Source organism: Malaya genurostris, chromosome 1, assembly GCF_030247185.1.
Source record: "Malaya genurostris strain Urasoe2022 chromosome 1, Malgen_1.1, whole genome shotgun sequence".
Taxonomy (NCBI): domain Eukaryota; kingdom Metazoa; phylum Arthropoda; class Insecta; order Diptera; family Culicidae; genus Malaya; species Malaya genurostris.
In genome coordinates this window covers 72,064,345-72,084,395 of record NC_080570.1, presented here as the reverse complement: position 1 = coordinate 72,084,395, position 20,051 = coordinate 72,064,345, and the positions used below count along the sequence as shown (strand labels likewise).

Sequence of the window (20,051 nt, the reverse complement as noted above, 5' to 3'; positions counted from 1 at the left end):
TCATTGAAATACTACAATTTAAAAAAGCTTAGGAAAGAGTTTTGAAGAATTCTGTTACATAATACTACTACATTGATATACTACATTTGAATTTAAGTGAAAATTTATTCAATCATATATGAGAAAGTGAAGTGAGCTCCATTTTGTTGCATTTGATTACCATTGTCGGTACTTCTGGAATCGAAAGCTGGATATCGGCATAGTGACATTCGGTTCATTCAACCATGAACTAATATGACTAGATTTTTTTTACGATATTCTATGACGATTTGAATATTGGAATAAAATGTATCAGTTGTCGGAATTGAAGAAAATTCAGCAAATCATTTATGGGAAGAAATTTCAGCAAATCATTTATCAATAGTTTATTTGATTACAGACTCTCATGGTTTGATTACAGACCAGAGAAATTCACTAGTCAATATAAAAAGGTAGTTAATGCAGAAATATTCTTGAAATTGGCATTTTCACACTAAGCGCTCTACCTCCGGAACCACAGGTTCGATCCTAATGAAAATTGAAATATTCTTATGGTTTCTTAAGATCTTTCATTTGAATCTAAATTTGAGAAAAACGGTTCAGCCATCTACCAGAAAAGAGAGTCATTATTTTCACATTTTTGGTGCATATCACCCTGTAATTCCGGAACCAGAAGTCGGATCCAAATGAAATTCAGGAACTTTGTATGAGACCATAAAACCTTGCATTTGAATATAAGTTTGTGGAAACTTAGTTCAGCCATCTCCAAGAAAAGTGAATGACAATATTTGTCACACACAGATACTTGCTCAGTTCGGGCCTCGGTACAAATGTCAGTTTTCACAGTGATTGTATAGACTTTCTATATGAAAAAGACAAAACCATGAGTTTTCAGTTGTATATGATTGAAATTTCAATGAGTAGCGAGCATTATCTTATTTCACCTGCAAAATAATTAAGACGCTGTGTTGACTTCAGCGATCAGGAATCAGAACAAATGGCACGTTCCCCTTGATATTTGGAGATTTGTGCCTTGCCATCAATTTGTTTTTAGCATCATTTTCCCGATATATTAGAGGGAAGGAGTGAAAGCAAATGGTAAGGGCTGGACTAGGAGGAAGGGAAAAATTGACGACACAAAAACACATAAAAGCAGAAGTAAATTCTGCATCCCTAAGGGATGCTGAACAATCTGCTGGGGATCACATTTAATGGAAGCAGAAGTAAATTCTGAACCTCTACGAGGTCCCGAACAGTCTGCTGTTAATAAAACCTCCAATCCCCGAGAGGATCTAGAGATCTTACAAAAGCGACACCATTCTGCACTCCCGGAAAAATGCAGAACGATTCGCAGTATGTACGAGCAGAAGTAAATTCGGTACCCCCTAAAGGATGCCAAACAATCCGCTAAACCCTATTTAAGGTGAATACAGAAAGGATTCATTCACTCCAGGAAGAACGATGAACCCTTCTGACTATAGCTCCTTACCACATTGGGTGAGAGACGACCGAATATCCTTCAATTTTAGCTCCGCATACACAGACTCAACCATGTATGGAGAACCAAAAACCCGGATACGTAGCTGCGTCAATGCGGAACAGTTACATATCAGATGATATGAAGTACCATAATCGCATTCACACAAATCACACGAATAATACTCAGCACGTTGAATAGTAGCCGTGTGATAATTGAGTTTGCAATGTCCAGTCAAAGCTCTGACCTGAATACTGCAATGATGCTTAGAGAAATGCAGTAGACACTTTGACATTTTCAGATTTAAATCTGGTAGAAATGCTTTTGTCTGAGCGCAAGTTTGCAAGCTGCGCCAGTAGCTGGTATGTTTGGATGCAGCCCCAAAACGAATCTTGTGCTTTATCCAACTAGTTGAAAGTGGTAAAACTTGTTCAGGACCAACGAAATCATTCGTTGCACCAGCTCTAGCCAACTCATCAGCCCATTCATTTCCAGTAATACCAGAATGCCCGGTTACCCATAAGAAGTAAACAGCATTTGAAATGCTAAGCTCTTCAATTTGAGTTCGACATGCGATCACTAGATTCGACCGTGAGTCACTCGAACTGAGTGCTTTTAAGGCTGCCTGACTGTCGGAACAAAAATAAATTCGTTTACCACAGATCCTCTGCTGAAGTGCCGATTGTATTCCACACAGGATCGCGTAGATTTCTGCTTGGAACACAGTACAGTATCTACCAAGTGAATGAGACTGCTCCAGCATCATTTCACGACAGTAGACACCAGCACCAGCACGACCGTTCAATAGAGAACCGTCCGTATAACAAACTATGTGTTCATCAAGTTGCCGTTCCAGACAACCAGACAACCATTCCTCACGAAGAGGATAGCTCACATTGAATGTTTTGAAAGGAAAACTGCATGTGAGAGTTAGGTCACTAGGAGCGAGTAAATACTCATCCCACGTAACCATTTGAGACCACAAGCGAGTGTGGCTAGTAGCATAATCTAATGGGTTACTGTTCCAAAGCCCTGTAACCTTAAGACGGTATGCACAAGATAATGCTTCTTGTTTTAGGAACACATGTAGTGGTTTAATGCACAGTAGCGCCTCTAGAGCAGCAGTAGAAGTTGTCGTGAATGCTCCTGTCATCGCCATTAGGACCATCCTTTGGAGATGATTTAGCTTTGACTGAACTGTCGCGACTTCTCCTTTCTGCCACCATACGAGACATCCATATGCTAAAATTGGTCTAACAATAGTTGTGTAGATCCAATGAATGTATCTGGGTTTGAGTCCCCATGATTTTCCAAAAGCTCGTCTGCATTGGCCGAAAGCCATACAAGCTCTCTTAATCCTGGAGTCAATGTGAGCAGACCAATTCAGTTTTGAGTCAAGAATAACCCCAACTTATTTAACTTGATTGACCACAGTTACCTCTGAACCGAAGAACTGTAACGGACGAGCTCCTGTGATTATCCTACGATAAGTGAAAAGCACCATTGATGTTTGCCCGGATTTACAGATAATCCAACCTGACAACACCATTGTTCAACAGATCGCAGGGCTTGCTGCATTAAATCAAAGAGAGTGTTAATGCTTATACCGGTCATCAGTATGTATATGATAAACGGCGGCAAAACCATAAGTCGGAAATCCAAGGTTATTAAGTTTCCTTAACAAACCATCAGCGACTTGGTTCCATAAAAGTGGGGATAGTACACCACCTTGAGGACACCCGAAGACACTCAGCTTTCTAATCTCTGCTTGCCGAAACGATGAATAAAAAGTCGATTGCTAAGCATTGCGTGTATCCAATTTGTGATACTTGAAGGTATGCCATGACCACGGGCTGCTTCCAGAATTGAATTGAAAGACACGTTATCAAAGGCACCTTCAATATCTAGGAAAACTCCCAAGTAAGATTGCTTTTGTGAGAAAGCTTTTTCAATGTTGTACACAACATCATGTAACAGGCTTGTAGTGGACTTTCCACGCTGATAAGCATGTTGCATTCCATGTAGCGGATGCACGCCCAGGAATGTTAGCCTGATATAGTGATCGACACTGTTCTAAGAAGAAATGAGCTAGGACTGATAGGCCTGAAACTCTTCGCTTCCTCATAAGTGTCGCGTCCGCCTTTGGGAATAAATTTGACAATTATTTCCTGCCAGGCTCTTGGAATATATCTAGTCGCGAGACTAAAAGTAAGTATTTTCTTCAAAATGTTTGAAATGTTGCAGTAACACTGGGAAAACTCCATCCTTTCCAGGAGACTTGTACGGAGCAAACTCTCAACTGTCCATTTGACCGATTCAATCGTCACGACGCTTTGAGCAAGGGCCCAAGAATCGTTACTATCTGAAAAAGTCTCGGGAAGAGCTGTCGGTGATGGCTCCATACATCCTGGAAAGTGAGTGTTAAAAAGATAGTGAAGTACATCACCTTCATTAGACAAGTGTTCACCATCTGAAGTTCTCAAGAAACAGACATTAAAGTCCTTAGACTTCGAAAGTAGCTTATTTAATCTGCTAGCCTTGTTGAGACTAGAGACATTTGTGCAGAGGCTTTTCCAACCACTTCGCTCAGACGATCGAAGACCATTTTTGTAAGCCCTTCGCGCCAACACGAATGCCTCCTACCCATCTCTGCGTCGGTGGTTCCAAGCTCTTTTGCATAGTTTCCTTAGTCTAGCAAGTTCAGCATTCCACCAAGGAGTTCCTCTAGTAGCTCGCACAATCCGAAGTGGACAAGCCTCTTCATATGCTGCCTATGAGTGAGTTTGTCTCGTCGACAACATTTTCCAAATCAATTGGGGTTTCAATTGTTGGATGGTATCCGTAAAATCTAATCGCCAAGCCCTCTTCATAGAGGTCCCAGTTTGTAGATTTGGGATTACGATATGTGATAATATCAAATTTAACGTTTGAATTATCAAAGAAGATGTACTTATGATCAGACAACGAAATTTCGAGCTCATCGGAGACAAGCCAATTCACCAACTCATGCGCAATTCTATCAGAGCAGAGAGTTACTTCCAAAACCTCCTCTCTTCCAGATCTCGCAAAAGTTGGACGGTTTCCTGCATTGACTATGTGCAGGTTTGTACTGCTCACAAATTCCATCATATCAGAACCTCTTAAATTTATATCTGTGCTGCCCCAAATGATATGATGAGCCTTTATGTCACTGCCGATTACAAGCGGTAAGTCACTCTTGCAGAAGCATGATACAATCTTTTTGAAGTCATCGCTTGGCGAAGGTTGGTTATGCGGCAAATATTACGAACAATAGACATATTTTCTGTCTATGCCATCAATAGTCATACCAACTGTGACAGCACAAATATCCCGAGTTGTGAGCTCCGATATGAGAGAAACATCCAGAGCACTATTTGCAAGTATGCATGCTCGAGGCATTTCACGTGGATTAGTCCCTTTTGGAAATATGATTCTTGAACCAAAGCAATAGAAGCTTTACCTTCTTGCAGAAGTCTGGATAGATTCATAGTTGCTGTACGTTTATGCTGAAGATTGATTTGTGCCACTCTAACCATTATCAATTAGAGTAACGAACACTCCAACTCCAGCACTAATCGTACAACAACTAGAAGAAACCAAATATATTGGCTTATAATTAGAGATGGTCGGGTATCGGGTATTTTACCCGAAACCCGACCCGTACCCGTACCCGACGGATTTTTGGTCGGGTACGGGTAAAATTTTTTATTTTCAATCGGGTACGGGTCGGGTACGGGTAAAAAATTTTACTGCTCACTCGGGTATGGGTCGGGTACGGGTAAAAAAATTTACCGCTCACTCGGGTACGGGTCGGGTACGGGTAAATTTTTTTTTCGGATCGATTACCCGACCATTTGTACTTCACATAAATATGTTTACACGTTGACGAGATTTTTTCATTGCAAAACAGTTCTTCCGAAAAATAATCAATTTGATTCAAGGGGTTTTGACATTCGCGCCTAGGACCAGACCTGTCAACTGGCATCTTTTTCCAGAAAAATTCATTTTTTGCTTCATGAAAAGTTATGTGAATATTTCCCGCCCTACTTTGTTTATAACATATTTAATAAGACACACTGCCTTAGCTCTATGATGTTGCGGTCGGAATCTACTTTTCACGTAGGTTTTAATGGACTGCCATTTTAAAGCTGTTTAATGCACAATCCAGTAAAAATTATTTGATTTATATACTGCCCATACTCGCATATCAGTCTCATATCGATTTTCGCCAATTTTGAGTTAGCTTGAGGAATGGAGTCTTTCCTCAATATACTCTCAGAAATTGCAATGAGTTGAGAGTTTGTTCAGTAAAATATAAAAAAATATCAACTCATTTCTGTGTCCCATATGCTAAAGTACCCGCATATCAGTCCCATTCAGTGCAAAATTTCAATAATTTCATTTGTTGCAATATTGGAACACCAAAGGTGTATTACCGATATTTCATGTAATAATACCAAGATTTAGCATTAGGGAGCAAAGCAAAGTCTTGGCATTACATTCCTTTCGTGGAATTTGGCCTTTCTGTTTCAACAGACTTCGCAGCCGATTCTTAGCGTACAGAATCATTGGATGGCTAGTACTATGAATGACACTAAGAAGCCTTCCAGGTCGGGGCTCGAACATACGACAGCTGGCTTGTAAGACCAGCGTCCTATGCATTGAACCGCCAACCCGGGACCAGCAATAGGGTGCATAATAAATAAAAAAAAATCGGAAATAAACTTTTGATCGTCTTTTTCTCAACATGCCGATTTCCCATATGGGACTGATATGCAAGTATGGGCAGTATATAAAATGTAGTGTAGTACTCATATCAGGCCTGTATCCAGGATTTCATTTCGGGAGGGGCCCAAAGATTAAAAAATAATGTTACTGAAGATTGCTCATGTACCTAATTCTCGGTGTACCTTTTACGGCTGTTTTTAACATACTTACACTTTTAACTATTCCACTGGAACTGATATTGTATTACATTCCATTACCTTTACTGTCTTGTTATTTCTGTAACACATGTCTGAGACATTCTAAATAATTATATGTTTTTGATTTCGGGAGGGGCCAGGGCCCCTCGGGCCCCCCCCCTCTGGGTACGTGACTGACTCATATCACATTCAGATACCAGAAAACTGTTATTTTAAATATTGATTTTCAAAATTTTCCTAAAAATCATTGGGATTCTTACCATAGAAGTTCTTATTATTCTGCACTTCTGGGTGGTGTCACCTCACTTTAAATGTCACCGATTGATGGCACAGCAAGTTGGGCTATATTGCTAGTTAATTTTCGTTTCTTTTCACTGGACTACAAGTGAAAATCTCGATGCGTGACAACGTGGAGTCGCAAAAGTAAGGGCGAAAATCTTTTCTCGTGAAATACTCAAATTTTCACCGTGTTCATTCGTTGAGGTTCCACCGGTTCAATGGCTGTAAAAACCACCAGCTACCGATAACATCGTGGGTGTGGGTTTGTGAGGCTTATAAAACGGGCATAGTTGACAGATTAATTTAAATCAAAATCATAATTCATTTTGCTTTGTAGTAAAAAGTTGTAACCAAAAAAATTTCCTTCGAATGTTCAAACTACTTACACTTGAAGGACTCACTGTTCACCATGTTCAAAATTGAATTTTTCACACCGGGAATACACGTACGTTGTTTGATTCTTTGGTCAATTCACGTAAACGAACTGATAACACACTATTTATTTTAGGGGATGTTCGCATAACATTCATTTTCATCACGTATTATATTCAATTTGACATTTGGAACTATTTTACGTGATTTTTCCAGTGATTCGAATGTGAATTTTTATTTGTGTGTCAAGATAATGAGCACGCTTACTTATAGTTCTAAAGAATTGGATCAAAAGTCGCACTGTTTCGTAAAAACCATACCTACCCAAAATTGAGTACAACGGGTATTACGACATATTGGGTAAATATGCTTCTCGAAAAATTTGAGTAGATATTACTCGCTTTTGTTGATATTTGTAAATGAAAATAAAGTACCAAAGACATTGGAAATCTACAGGGTCCGCCATCTAACATTTATTTTTGAACTAGCGGTTATTTCGACATTGGTAACCTAAATGTCACTTCTGATTTGACAGAAACTTAGTTGTATCCTTCCGCTGAACGAAAGTGGTTGTGTGTACGCTTGAGGACCGCGTGAAAATAGTGCAGTCTTACTTCCAAAATTATGGTAATGTTGCGGAATATGTGCGGGTATGTTAATAAGCAAAATTTTCGCATCTGGTGACGGAAAACCCGCACGTCATCATGGAGAAGCCGATCTCAGAGAGTGACGGTTTGGTGCGGATTTTTGTCTGGCGGCATCATTGGGCCTTTTTTCTTAGAAAATGAGGCAGGAGCCGCCGCCACGGTCAATGACGAGCGGTACCGCGTCATCATTAGCGATTGGTTCTTCCCGTTACTTGAAGAGGAAGACTTGGACACCTTTTGATTCCAACAAGACGGCGCCCCGTGCCACACAGCCAACGCTACGATCGATCATCTGTGCACAGTCTTCGAAGATCGAATTATCAGTCGAAATTCGGATGTCGTTTGGTCGCCTCGGAGCTGTGATTTGACACCGTTAGACTATTATCTTTGAGCGGCTGTCAAAGATAAGTGTTATGTGGACAAGCCAGAGACAAATCAAGCCTTGAAGGACAACATTCGTGCAGCCATAGCTGAAATAAAGCTGCATACAATCGAAAATGTATTAAAAAGCTGGACCGAGGCAGCCATTTGAATGAAATTATATTCCACAATTACCCGGAAGGATTGTAATTTAATATGAAAAAATAAATTTTGAATTCGGATGAACCGTTTGTTTTTTTATGCATGTTTAAAAAAAAGTTACATTACATTATTCATGCTTCACAGTGTATTTATATGTTTAAAAATAAACAAGCATTTTAATGTATTTTTCTTACCAACTAGAGCCTGATACGGCTCGATATCTAAAACACTTTATTTTTTCCATACTGAATTTTGGTAAAATTTTTACTACTCATTCGGGTCGGGTACGGGTACAGGTAATTTTTAATCGGGTACGGGTCGGGTACGGGTAAATTTTTTTATTTTTTTTTCGGGTACGGGTCGGGTACGGGTAATTTTTATTTATTATTGATCGGGTACGGGTCGGGTACGGGTAATTTTTTAAATTTTCAATCGGGTACGGGTCGGGTACGGGTAATTTTTTTTGCTGATCACTCGGGTACGGGTCGGGTTCGGGTATAAGAATTTCTATACCCGACCATCTCTACTTATAATCGCCTATAGCGAACCATGTAAGGATTTTTTAAATGTTTTAATCATTTAAATCCCACGAGTTGCGAAGAAAGAAGTCGTCCACTGTGCCAGAGCTTCGCTTAACACAGTAAGGGAAAACCCCAAGATATTCCGTTCACGACTGCATTGTTTAACCTCCTGCAGCCATTCAGTCATCGGCACGGAAATACACCTTGACTTAGGAGTTCCTATTTTTGTGGCCTTTTACAACATGGAACAGGAAACCAGTGGATCAATTCTTGATAGAAAATAATTCCGCCGGATGCCACACGGCTTACTTGTTTGGTGGACTTATACCACCGGTACAGGTGGACCGTAGTGTTATTCTTAGCCAGTTGGGAAACCGCTACCGACACTACACGGCTATCTAGGCTGCTCAGAAAGGGAAGTTGACATTGATGGTCAACTTACATGGATGGCCGAGCAGCCAAATTGTTGACTTACTGGCTTTCCCTAACACAGAGAAACATTATCGCTTTCGGCAAAAACACAGACTAGTAAGAACATAACGCGAACACGGGTGGCTACGTTACACATTCGCAAAGTCTTGATATTTCATTCCTTTTGTGGTATTTGACCATTCTGTTTTAGCATACCTCGCTGATGATTACTAGGGTATAGAACAATTGCGTGGCTACGATTCTACTGACGCTAAAATCCTCCCAGGTCAGAGCTCGAACATACTAGAACAGTGCACTATGCTTTGAACCACCAACGCTAGCGAAACTTTCTGTTATAAATAGACTTGCACGCAAGCGAAATCTGCACACAAGTTTGGCGTAAAATTGTTGAATAACGAAATCGCGAACACTTTAGCATGCGCTAAACAATAACAACCCCCGTGCAATTGAAAAAGTCAAATGAATGAAAAACTCACAGAAAAGATGATTTTTTGGAAAAAGATACATTCAGTGACAGGACGTGCGTTCTTATGCATTCCGTACATATGCGTTTTACCATTTCCGGTACCCGTACAGATGGTGCAGCGTTCATCGAACATGTTCTAATTCTAGCCGCCTTACAAGTGGCACCTTCTATTCAAGCATCTTTTCTGTTCATCAGCCACACCAGTTTTCTAGTTTTATTTCTATTTCTCACTCAAGCACTAGAAGGTGCCACTCGGGAGGCGACTTGGATTAGAACATGTTCGATGCACGCTGTATCAACTCGGTGCTGATGAAGAACTGTGTCTACCAGGGCTTAAAATCGTCACGCATTCTCAATAAACAGCCTCATATTCGTTTTTACTGTCTCAATCGTAAATTATCGCATCAAAAACAAAAGAAGTGAGATGAAGAATTTTTGTCACTCATTGAAACAAAAGAGAGTTTCAATGACAACGTCACTCGTTCCTCTATGACAAGACGAAACAAAAATACTGTCTGCAGGGAAAATCAGTCGAACGTCAATACTCATTCTTTCATCGATGTTCTGAAAATCTCTGACGTTTGGCTATAAAGAGTGTATAAAGTATGATAAATCGAAGTAATTAAACCCTTTTTTTTTTGGAAATCAAAACAACTATAAATACGAACAAAAACGTGTAAAAATTATTGTGTTTTCTGTCATTTTCAGTTCTCCAAGCTTCGGTTAAATATCGACACTGCACGGTATACGACTTTCACTGAAATGGCCGAAAATGACTGAAAGGGTAAATGAAAGAAAGAATACAATTTTAAAACTACTGTTCCGCTAATGTCGTTGAAAATTACTTTTTTAGCTCTGGGGTCAACCATTGCTCAGGGTGGTGGAAATGGTAAAACTCGTATGTACGGAATGCATAAGAACGCAGGTTCGAGAAAATATAACATTCATACACACTTCCCAAGTAACAATTCGAATGCCTTATGGTATGGATTATAATTTATAGGAGTAATTGATTATGCTTTATGACAACTATAATAAGTGTTTCTTTTGACAAGTAATATCGTAGTTTTCAAAGCTTCTATAAAACCTATTACCTAGACTAACAACTGGACTACAAATAAAACAATTTGTACTAGAATGAAACTATACAAACACTCTTAATGTTGGTTTCAAACATTTCCTTAAAACATTATTATCAGTTCAATTCTTTCATAAATTCAGTTTTGTGTGTGCGTGTTCATTGGATGACAGTTTCACTCAGAGCAAATTTGAGGGTTCTAAAGTACATTTATTGCACATTTGTTGTGGGCTATTTGATTTATTGCTTCTTAGGTTAAGTGTAATTTGCATTAAAGAAAATTTCATGGCCGCCATTATGATGTTCTTTGCCGTAACCTTTATTGCCATCAAATAAACTTCGAAATGTAAAAACGAGGAAATATGATGAACGTTTAACGCCACAAAATAGTTTTATTAAAAATGAAATTTCATAAATCATGGAAATTTTTGCCAGAAACCGCATTTATTTCAAGGCGATTAGTTATTAATCTTATTTTTATCCATACATTCACGATGAAAATAAAAGCGCATGAAGTTTTTACGTTCGGAAAAAGCCTCAAACTCGTAATTAAAATTTTATATATTCTTACGGACTATTTTCAAAGCAGACATGAAACACACATAGTTAAGAAATATATTATCAAAACGACAGTTTATTCATAACGGAATTCATTCCATCCGAATAAATTTAATCTTGATGGTAAAGCTGGTTTCAACATTTTCTTGAATTCGGAGTTTTAACGCAGGTTTATGCTGATTCTTCACTTTGCTTTATAAAACTTATGAAGAGTGGTCCACTTGGCAGAAACATGCTCTTATAGAGGTTTTCAGTAAGCTTTCGTGGAGTTTAAATTTTTATGCAAGATTTATTATGAAGCTTCGAAGACAGCTATAAGTATTTATTTATATTAAAAGATTTAAGTTTGGGTTAAGAGCCTAAAATGAGATAATAGATAGATAATGAGCGAAGACTTTTACTTTTGTGTTTTTCTATCACGTTTTTAGGAAAACGTTGAATGAATTTTCGAAATCATGCAAGAATATGACTTTATAAAAATAAAGTTTAAGCATAACTTTATTATCGACGCTTAACGAATTAAGTTATGAGACGTTAACACAAGCCTGGTGGAAATCCCAAGTAACAATTTTAATATTAATAAATACTTGTAGCTGTCTTCAATGCTACATAATAAATCTTGCATTAAAGCTTTAAACTCCACGAAAGCCTACTGAAAACCTCTATAAGAGCATGTTCCTGCCAAGTGGACCATTCTTCATAAGGTTTATAAAGCAAAGTGAAGAATTAGCATAAACCTGCGTTAAAACTCCAAATTCAAGAAAATTTTTAAACCAGCTTTACGATCAACATTAAAATTATTCGGAAGGAATGAATTCCGCTATGAATAAATTGTCGTTTTGAAAATACTTTTCATGGCTATGTGTGTGTCATGTCTGCTTTGAATGCAACCAGTAAGAATATATTAGATTTTATTTACAAGTTTGAGGTTTTTTCCGAACGTAAAAACTTCATGCGCTTTTATTTTTATCGTGAATGTTTGGATAAAATAAGAATTATAACTAATCGCCTTGAAATAAATGCAGTTTTTGCGAAAATCTCCATGATTTTTAAAAATTATTTTTTGTGATTCTTCGTCATTTTTGTATAAAACTATTTCGTGGCATTAAAACTTGTGTATACGTTCTGAAAATGAATCATTGAAGCCCATCATTTTTATTCGTTTTTGCATTTCGAAGTATATTTGATGCCAATAAATGCTACGGTATAGGACATCATAATGGCGGCCATGAAATTTTCTTTAATGCAAATTACGCTTAACCCAAGAAGCAATAAATCAGATAGCCCACAACAAATGTGTCATAAATATACTTTAGAACCCTCAAATTTGCTCTGAGTGAAACTGTCATCCAATGAACACGCACACACACAAAACTAGATTTATGAAAGAATTTAACTGACAATAATGATTTAAAGAAAATGTTTGAAAGCAATATTAAGAGTGTTTGCATGGTTTTATTCTAGTACACATTGTTTTATTTTTAGTCCAGTTGTTAGTCTGGGTAAAAAGTTTTATAGAAGCTTTAAAAACTTTGATATTACTATTCAAAAGAGACATTTATTATAGTCGTCATAAAACATGTAGTGATTGAAAAATCAATTACAAAACTCCTATAGATTACAATCAAAACCATTAGGCATTCGAATTGTTACTTGGGAATGCTTCACAGCAAGAAGGAGAAAATAACTACCAAGACTACCAGCTTCGCATCATGCATTGAGCCTAGCTCATTAAATTTTGGTACTTGCAATTCATTATCCAATAGAATATTTGTCTTTCTCATAAAGAAAGACTATGCATTCTCTGTGAGAACTGACTTTGAAACAAATAAAAACGAATAAAACTTTTTGAATTACATTTTTCAGTTGTTCACGTCGCATTAGTTGATGGCCAACATATTTAAAATCGGACTTATTGGTTTTCAGTTCCCGGATAAGAAAGTACTGAAAAGTGGGGTTAAAAACTTCAGTTTTTCAAATATGGAATAATTGATTTCATAAACTTAGGCTAAAATGAAAGGCTTTATGATCTCATAGACTGCTATTGATATATATCCAGAATAAACTTATGGTTCTGGATGTGAAGGGTGTTCAGATAAAAGAAAGACATCGTTACACTACTAGGTGGATTGAAACAAGTTTTTACTTGTGCTTCAGCAAGAGCTACCAATGTATCCCAGAAAAGTTACTCTTTGGTGTGGATTATGAGTCGGTGGCATTATTTGTGAAATGACGGCTGATATGTTGGAGAGAGTGTGTCAAAATTAGACCTTGCGCATGGGCCATCTAAAGCGGAGCCGCGGCCAACATTTGCATAAAATCATCTTGAAACATTAAATTATATTGATCGTTTCATCGATTCCAATGAAGATTTCATCAATTTTCTCAATTTTTTTGTAATTTTTTTAATTCAAATCCTATAACTCTTAACAAATCAAATAATACCTTAATACAGCTGTCATCAGGATAGGAAAAGATTTTGTACTACTCAAAAGAGATGAAAATGACAAACAACCAAAAATCTACTCATAGTTCTAATGATATATTTTCAAAATAATATTTGTATTGAAGTAAATGTAAATTAAATGAGTATACAGTTTTTGGAATACAGATCTCTTGCTTTAAATATATAAAATATTATATACATACATCAATGATCTTGTAATACAAGATAATTGTGTTCTTTGAAAGATCAGACATTTGTACTATTAGTTTCAATGTGCTTTGAATAAAAAAAAACTACAAAGTGAAAGTTCTTCAAAGTTGTTAGGGAATAAATTCAAGAACAAAAATGATGGGTCTTAAAACTACTTCAAACATAGTTTTCAGACACATACTCATTTGAACCATTTCGAAAATACATAAATTGTAATGGTTTTCAATGTATATCTAAAAACCAGAAGTCGCCCTTCTATGTTTATGAAACGTTCATAAAATATTCATATTTCGTTTTCATTTCTTGAGTTGACTTAAATATATAATACTCACCTGTGGGAACAATATGCAATAGACCAAATCGGAACACATGGACCTATAAAAAGAATAAAGAAACAAATTTATCGTAAGACTGCTAATCTTTATTATTTGAAAATTTAGGTCTTTTTCGTTAAGTTTATCGTAGGACATTAACGGAATTTAAACTATTTGATATTAACTAATCCATTAAACTACTGGATTAATACTACTCTCCATATTTAGAACCCCATAGTCATCTTTGAGATGTTGTTAGTATTCAAACTCGACAGTAAAAGTATAATTTCTTAGTAAATCTGACCTTACTACACCCTATCCGCTGAAAATCTATGCCAACCACGGAATATTTTTTCTTGGATGATCAAAGAGCATATACAAAAATTCAATCCAAAAAATTATCATACTTGTTGATGTTTCCAGTATTAACAAACTAAAACAACGTGCTGCCGTACTCTTCAGTCATCCGAAAATACAAAGTGAAGTCGATGAACTCGCCTCTAGGAAAATCGAAAGAACTCAAGAGCATCCTTGATACTCGGAGGTAGAACAACAAGTGATTCATCCAATGCTATCAATTTGTCTGGGACACTGCTTTCGTGTCTGACTTTTTTTTCCATAACCGTTCTCAGTCGATTGAAGCGAATGCGGCTTTGAAGTCGATAAATGAATCAAGAGATGGTACGTTGTATACGCGAAAATGCTACAGGACTTATCAAACCGCGAATATGCGAACCATAGGGATGTCAGTAAATAAATACTGCTATACCGACTTTGCTGCTAATGTTGACAATCTTAAATAATTCCAAAGCTGACCTCCCTGCCGGCGTTCAGTAATGTAATTTAACGATTGTCTAACAGCTGACTTTGTAAAAAGGATAATCTGCTGCTTGATATGTCCTAATTTATTTGTCATTTGTTCATACCTGCGATAAATACTTAATTCTATCTAAGGTAGTAACCCTAGCTAGGTCACATCATGTTAATACCACGAATAACGATAGCACCCAATCAACGCTAATATAAAATCTAATTTTTATTTTCACGGCCGAGTGAAGATTGCATCGATTTTTATGGAATGTGCTTTTATTAATACGTGAATCCATGCAACTCATGCATATTAAGGGAGATCCAGGGAGATCGATAGGAAATTATTTTGAGACTCATTTTCTAAATTCTTTAAAACGTTTCTCACCAGGGAGCATCACAAATTAATATTAAAAGGTAGATTCATACTGCACTAAAAAAATAATCACGTCATAGTTATGTGGAAAGTTAGTAGAAAAGTGTTACACAATTTACACTTTAAGGATTCACTGTTTGCCATTTTCAAAATAGAATTTTTCATACCGAAAATTTACGTAGAAAACCAAACGTGACGTTTGGTCGATTCACGTAAAGTTTGAATTTTTATTGGAGTGTACTATATACAATTCTATTTATTCTTTTCTGTAGAACATCGTCAAACCATTTGTAAGCCATTCGACAGATAACCCGAGTAAAGTTTAATATCAAAATGAAAACAAATTAAAATCTGATTATGATAGCAACATCAGATTGAAATCCTAATATGATATCGACTCATCAAATTTTCAAATATTATAACATTATGTTATAATTTTGCTGTTTAAAGACAAAAGTTTTGTGAAACTTAAAAAAAAAATATTAAAATCAACAACTTAGTGAATCCATTGAAATTGAGCAAATTTCAAATGGCAACACAAAAATACAAAGTTAAATTTCAATGGAAGAATTATTCCTTCAATCCTATGTTGCCTGCCGAGATCCTGCAGTTGACCGCAACCATAACCGCGAAGAAACGATTTTTCAACATTTTTTCAGCTTTTACGCAAATAATGCTCCTTCTTTTTAACCACGAGAATATTGGTGTCAAACCTCACGCCTGGAAGGCATTAGATGAATTGGTGATCGGTGCCGGTTTGTCTGAAGCAGGTCAATCTGAATAGTGGGTTTGGCATTTCCATCTCGCTGTTCGTCTGCCGTAGAAGGAGCTTATTTCAGAATTTGATAAGAGAAATATATTTGACGTCATCGATTCCCTTCTAGATACGTTAAGTATCCGATCCTGTAACAATTTTTGCGTTCAGTTTAAAAAAAATGTTTCGATATTTGCAATAATACGACGTCGCGAAGTTCATTCCAAAGTTTTTGGACCATTATTTTCAGTGCATCCAGAAATCGGGGACCTGGATGGCGAAAATAATCGACTCGCCAAATCCGTTCTGAAAATATCCATAACTTTATATCCAACAGTATGGAAAAATTCATTTGTTTACGAAGTTCGAACATCGAACATTGAATGTCAGATTTCAGAACCAAGAGCTAATTCTTAATAATACTTTAGTGGCTAAGAGGAGCCACCAAGAAAATATATGTTTAATTTGTATATTCCTAAGTAGTCCACAAACTGTGTCGAAGACACTCTTCAAAATAATTCTCATTCCTAGTTATAAATGCTTAGAACTTCATATACTCACTAACGCTAGATACTATAAGAAGTATTTTATCAGATGATTGAAAGATCTTGGAACTTTAATACACTTTTCTAAAGAAACCGTGCAACTAAATCTTCATAATTTTAAGTCACAGGACTAATTCTGCATCAAATGATCGTAAATTATAAGTCTACACAAAAACTAAAAATTTACTGAAGTGATTCTGGTTCTATCTGTGGTCATAAGCGAGATAATCGTTCATTGCCCAATTAGTCGAAAAAACAAATGATCTGGGATACCTTATTGCCGGATTTCTAATTCACGTTCCCTGTGTTGTAGAAGACTTCACTGTAAAACGTTCGGTCTTCAGAGCCTCTAAATTCGTATTTCAAAGTAATTACATATGCGAAGTTGTGTGAGATCAATTAGATAACTAAACTTGTTATAATGCTACAGCTTTGGGTATGAGAAGGACAAAGAGAACATTTTTATACTGTGCTCAAATAGCCACACTGCTATTCACGGTGGATGCGGGATGGAAGCAACGCAACGAGTGTGCACTGACAGAAACTACCTGCATACAACTTCGTGAAACAACACTGCGTGTCATATAACCGAACATTTCCCATCTCCTGACAGCCTGCACTTACAGTCCATAGCAATCGCAAAAAGTTCGCATTGCAAAACACCTAAGTTTGAAACCGATTCCCTAGTCGGTAGTGTAGAGATTGCATGAAATCGCTTGCGACTAATATGGAGATTGCATAAAATCTTTTTTCGTGCTTGCGAGTAATATCGCCTAAATGTATACTATCCCGGACCTATTTTGGCTGTTCTATTTTTAGCTTATGCTCGTGACGTGTCATTTCGAGAAAATCTACATCATATTAAGTTTTCAATATGCTTTCACTGAGAACAAAACTAGTTTTCAGTTTGATATCGCACAGCATTTTTTTTTGCTTTCGAGTTTGATCTTTTAACCGTTAAAACAACCAAAACATACAATTGAGTTTTCTTTTTGATCTCATACTCTACTCGGGAAACCAGACAGATAGAACCAGTATGGAATCCAAACCGAACACTTTTGAATTTCTGTTTTTGCACTTTAGAAGTTCGATGTATTCAAGTATAAGAGGAGAAGCTTTTTTTTATTTTGAGTTCAAAAAACTCTTATTTTTAGTAGAACTCAATAAATTCATGAAGAACCTTTGCCTAGGTTCGCGCAAGAACTGATCAAATTTCGAGTGCTTCGTTTCTTAAGTTAAAACTAAGTAGATGGGTGGAAACTTAAGTGTTGACTACGTGCGCTTTTTGTGAAACTGAGTGACGTGTCACTCATTCATGAGTTGTGTTAAATGATTTGTAACAGAGTTTGATCACAAGTGACTAAGGCTGTAAAGCATTTCACGAATAACTTTTGGTAAGAATTTGACTTTTCGATAGTTATTATTTATCTAACAGTTAAATTTAACTTAATCTTCGACATAACTCAAAATTTGTCGGATGGAAACTCGATTTATTTTACACTAAAACTAAAATGAAAATAATTAGTATAATCATCGCAATACAATGAACAAAAGAAGAACTTTGAGAAAAATTTATTTGAATTGACAAAATATCCATACTTTTTGTTGAGATGATGAATTAAAAAAAACTGTACAAAAATTAGTTTCACAGAAGATCTGGGATTTTTTTTGCAGTATATTAAAATTACTATCAAAAACAACTATGGTCTCGAGCAGAGTTGTTTTTGACAATTTTTATCAAATTTTTTTACAACAATGGTTCACAGTCTAATGTCGTTTTCGTTTTTGAATTGCACTACTCTGGTGTAGGTAAGGTTGCACCGAAACCGTTCGTTTTTGCCAATTGCATTACACCAGTGCACAGTGGTTTGAATCGACAAAAACGTGAACTTAATTCTCTAGCCGTTAAACCGTTGATCCGATATACATAGTTCCTTTGGAGAACTCATTCACAAAAATATACCTCGTAATTTGGTCACAATAAAAAATGTGCAAAGCCTACTACGATAAAAGTTCATTTCAACAACTTTTTTCCCTTAAGAGATAGAAAAACGATGTCTTCTACAAAGTATTAGAACTTCTAACGAGAAAAAACTTGGCCGAAGGAGCTATAGGTCTAACGCAAAAAGTTTCGGATATATGAAGCATTTTCGTTTGAAACCACTTAAAATCAATTTTTTGTACATAACTTCTTTCGCAATTATTTTCAGTGTCTACTATGTTCGAGACAATTACTAAAAACGTAAAGTTACACATTTTCGTTGAAGACTGTGTACGGTTTGGCCTTTTCCTTAAAAAGTTATTTAACATTTAAACTTTTATTTGCACTAACTTTAACTACTAATAGGAAGCAGGGTCGCAGACCAAAAGGCACATACATATACTTTTTGGAAAGCTTAAATCAAGTAATATAAAGTTACGAAGTGTGTAGGGTGGCCTTTTTAAATTGTGTGAATGAGACAACAAAATATAGAGTGCTTTTTTGACCATTTTCTTAGGAAAACTTACATTAATAAAATTGTTTATCTTCATATCACGTGTTTTTTGTGATATCGACCGATAAGTTACCTTTAGGCAACAACTTTTGCAAGAAATTGTAGTCGAGGTATAAAAAATAGGACATTAGTTTTAACACCAGACGAAAGAGAAAACTTTTCACTATAGCTTACTATTGTGACTTACTCTCAGCGAGTACCGAGTCTTTCGGAATTCCTCTTCAAAGTGAATGTTGATAGTTGTCTTATTGACCGTTATCACAAAAAAATCTCGATATTACCGACTTCAGTAGAAAATGTAATAGAATTGCAGTAAGGCATCAGATTAGTTACAAATTCTCTAAAACCAAACAAACTTGTTTATGTTGGTTATTATTCTTTATTCTTAGTCTGTGCACGTTTTTATACTCAAGTTCAGGCATTTCTCTTTTAAAAAAAAGTCTAGACTCATAGTTTACATAATTTGATCTGATACTTTACCGTGTACGCCTGTATGTAACGTTGAACCACTCACGCATTTTTTTGTAATATTATCATCGACCAAATGCTCCAGCATTTGTATTATCAACCAACTCTTTAGTGTTCTTAAAAATAATATGCAGCGCTGCTCTCACCAACACCAACAGTGCATATTTGGAGCAGGAAATTTAATATAAAATTACTTTTTTGTGCTTCATTTGTCAATATACTGTAAAAGTAAAACTAAGCGTCAATATAAATAAACGGTCATGTTCATTGAAATTAATGTATTCCAATTTAGTTCTACATCGAGAATGATTTTGAATCGAATTTTTTATTCAACTGATGTCCATTTCATAGTACTATTG

The 20,051-nt window shown here is 36.3% G+C and overlaps 1 protein-coding gene across 1 annotated transcript in view; it reads right to left on the bottom strand.

Annotated features, from left to right (window-relative positions):
• The window catches only part of LOC131440433 (high-affinity choline transporter 1), a 117,951-nt gene that overhangs the window by 22,984 nt on the left and 74,916 nt on the right, over positions 1-20,051 (bottom strand). Inside the window, exon 7 of the mRNA XM_058611708.1 lies at positions 14,266-14,308. Within this exon, the coding sequence (XP_058467691.1) occupies positions 14,266-14,308 (43 nt within the window). The remainder of the gene's footprint in view (positions 1-14,265; positions 14,309-20,051) is intronic.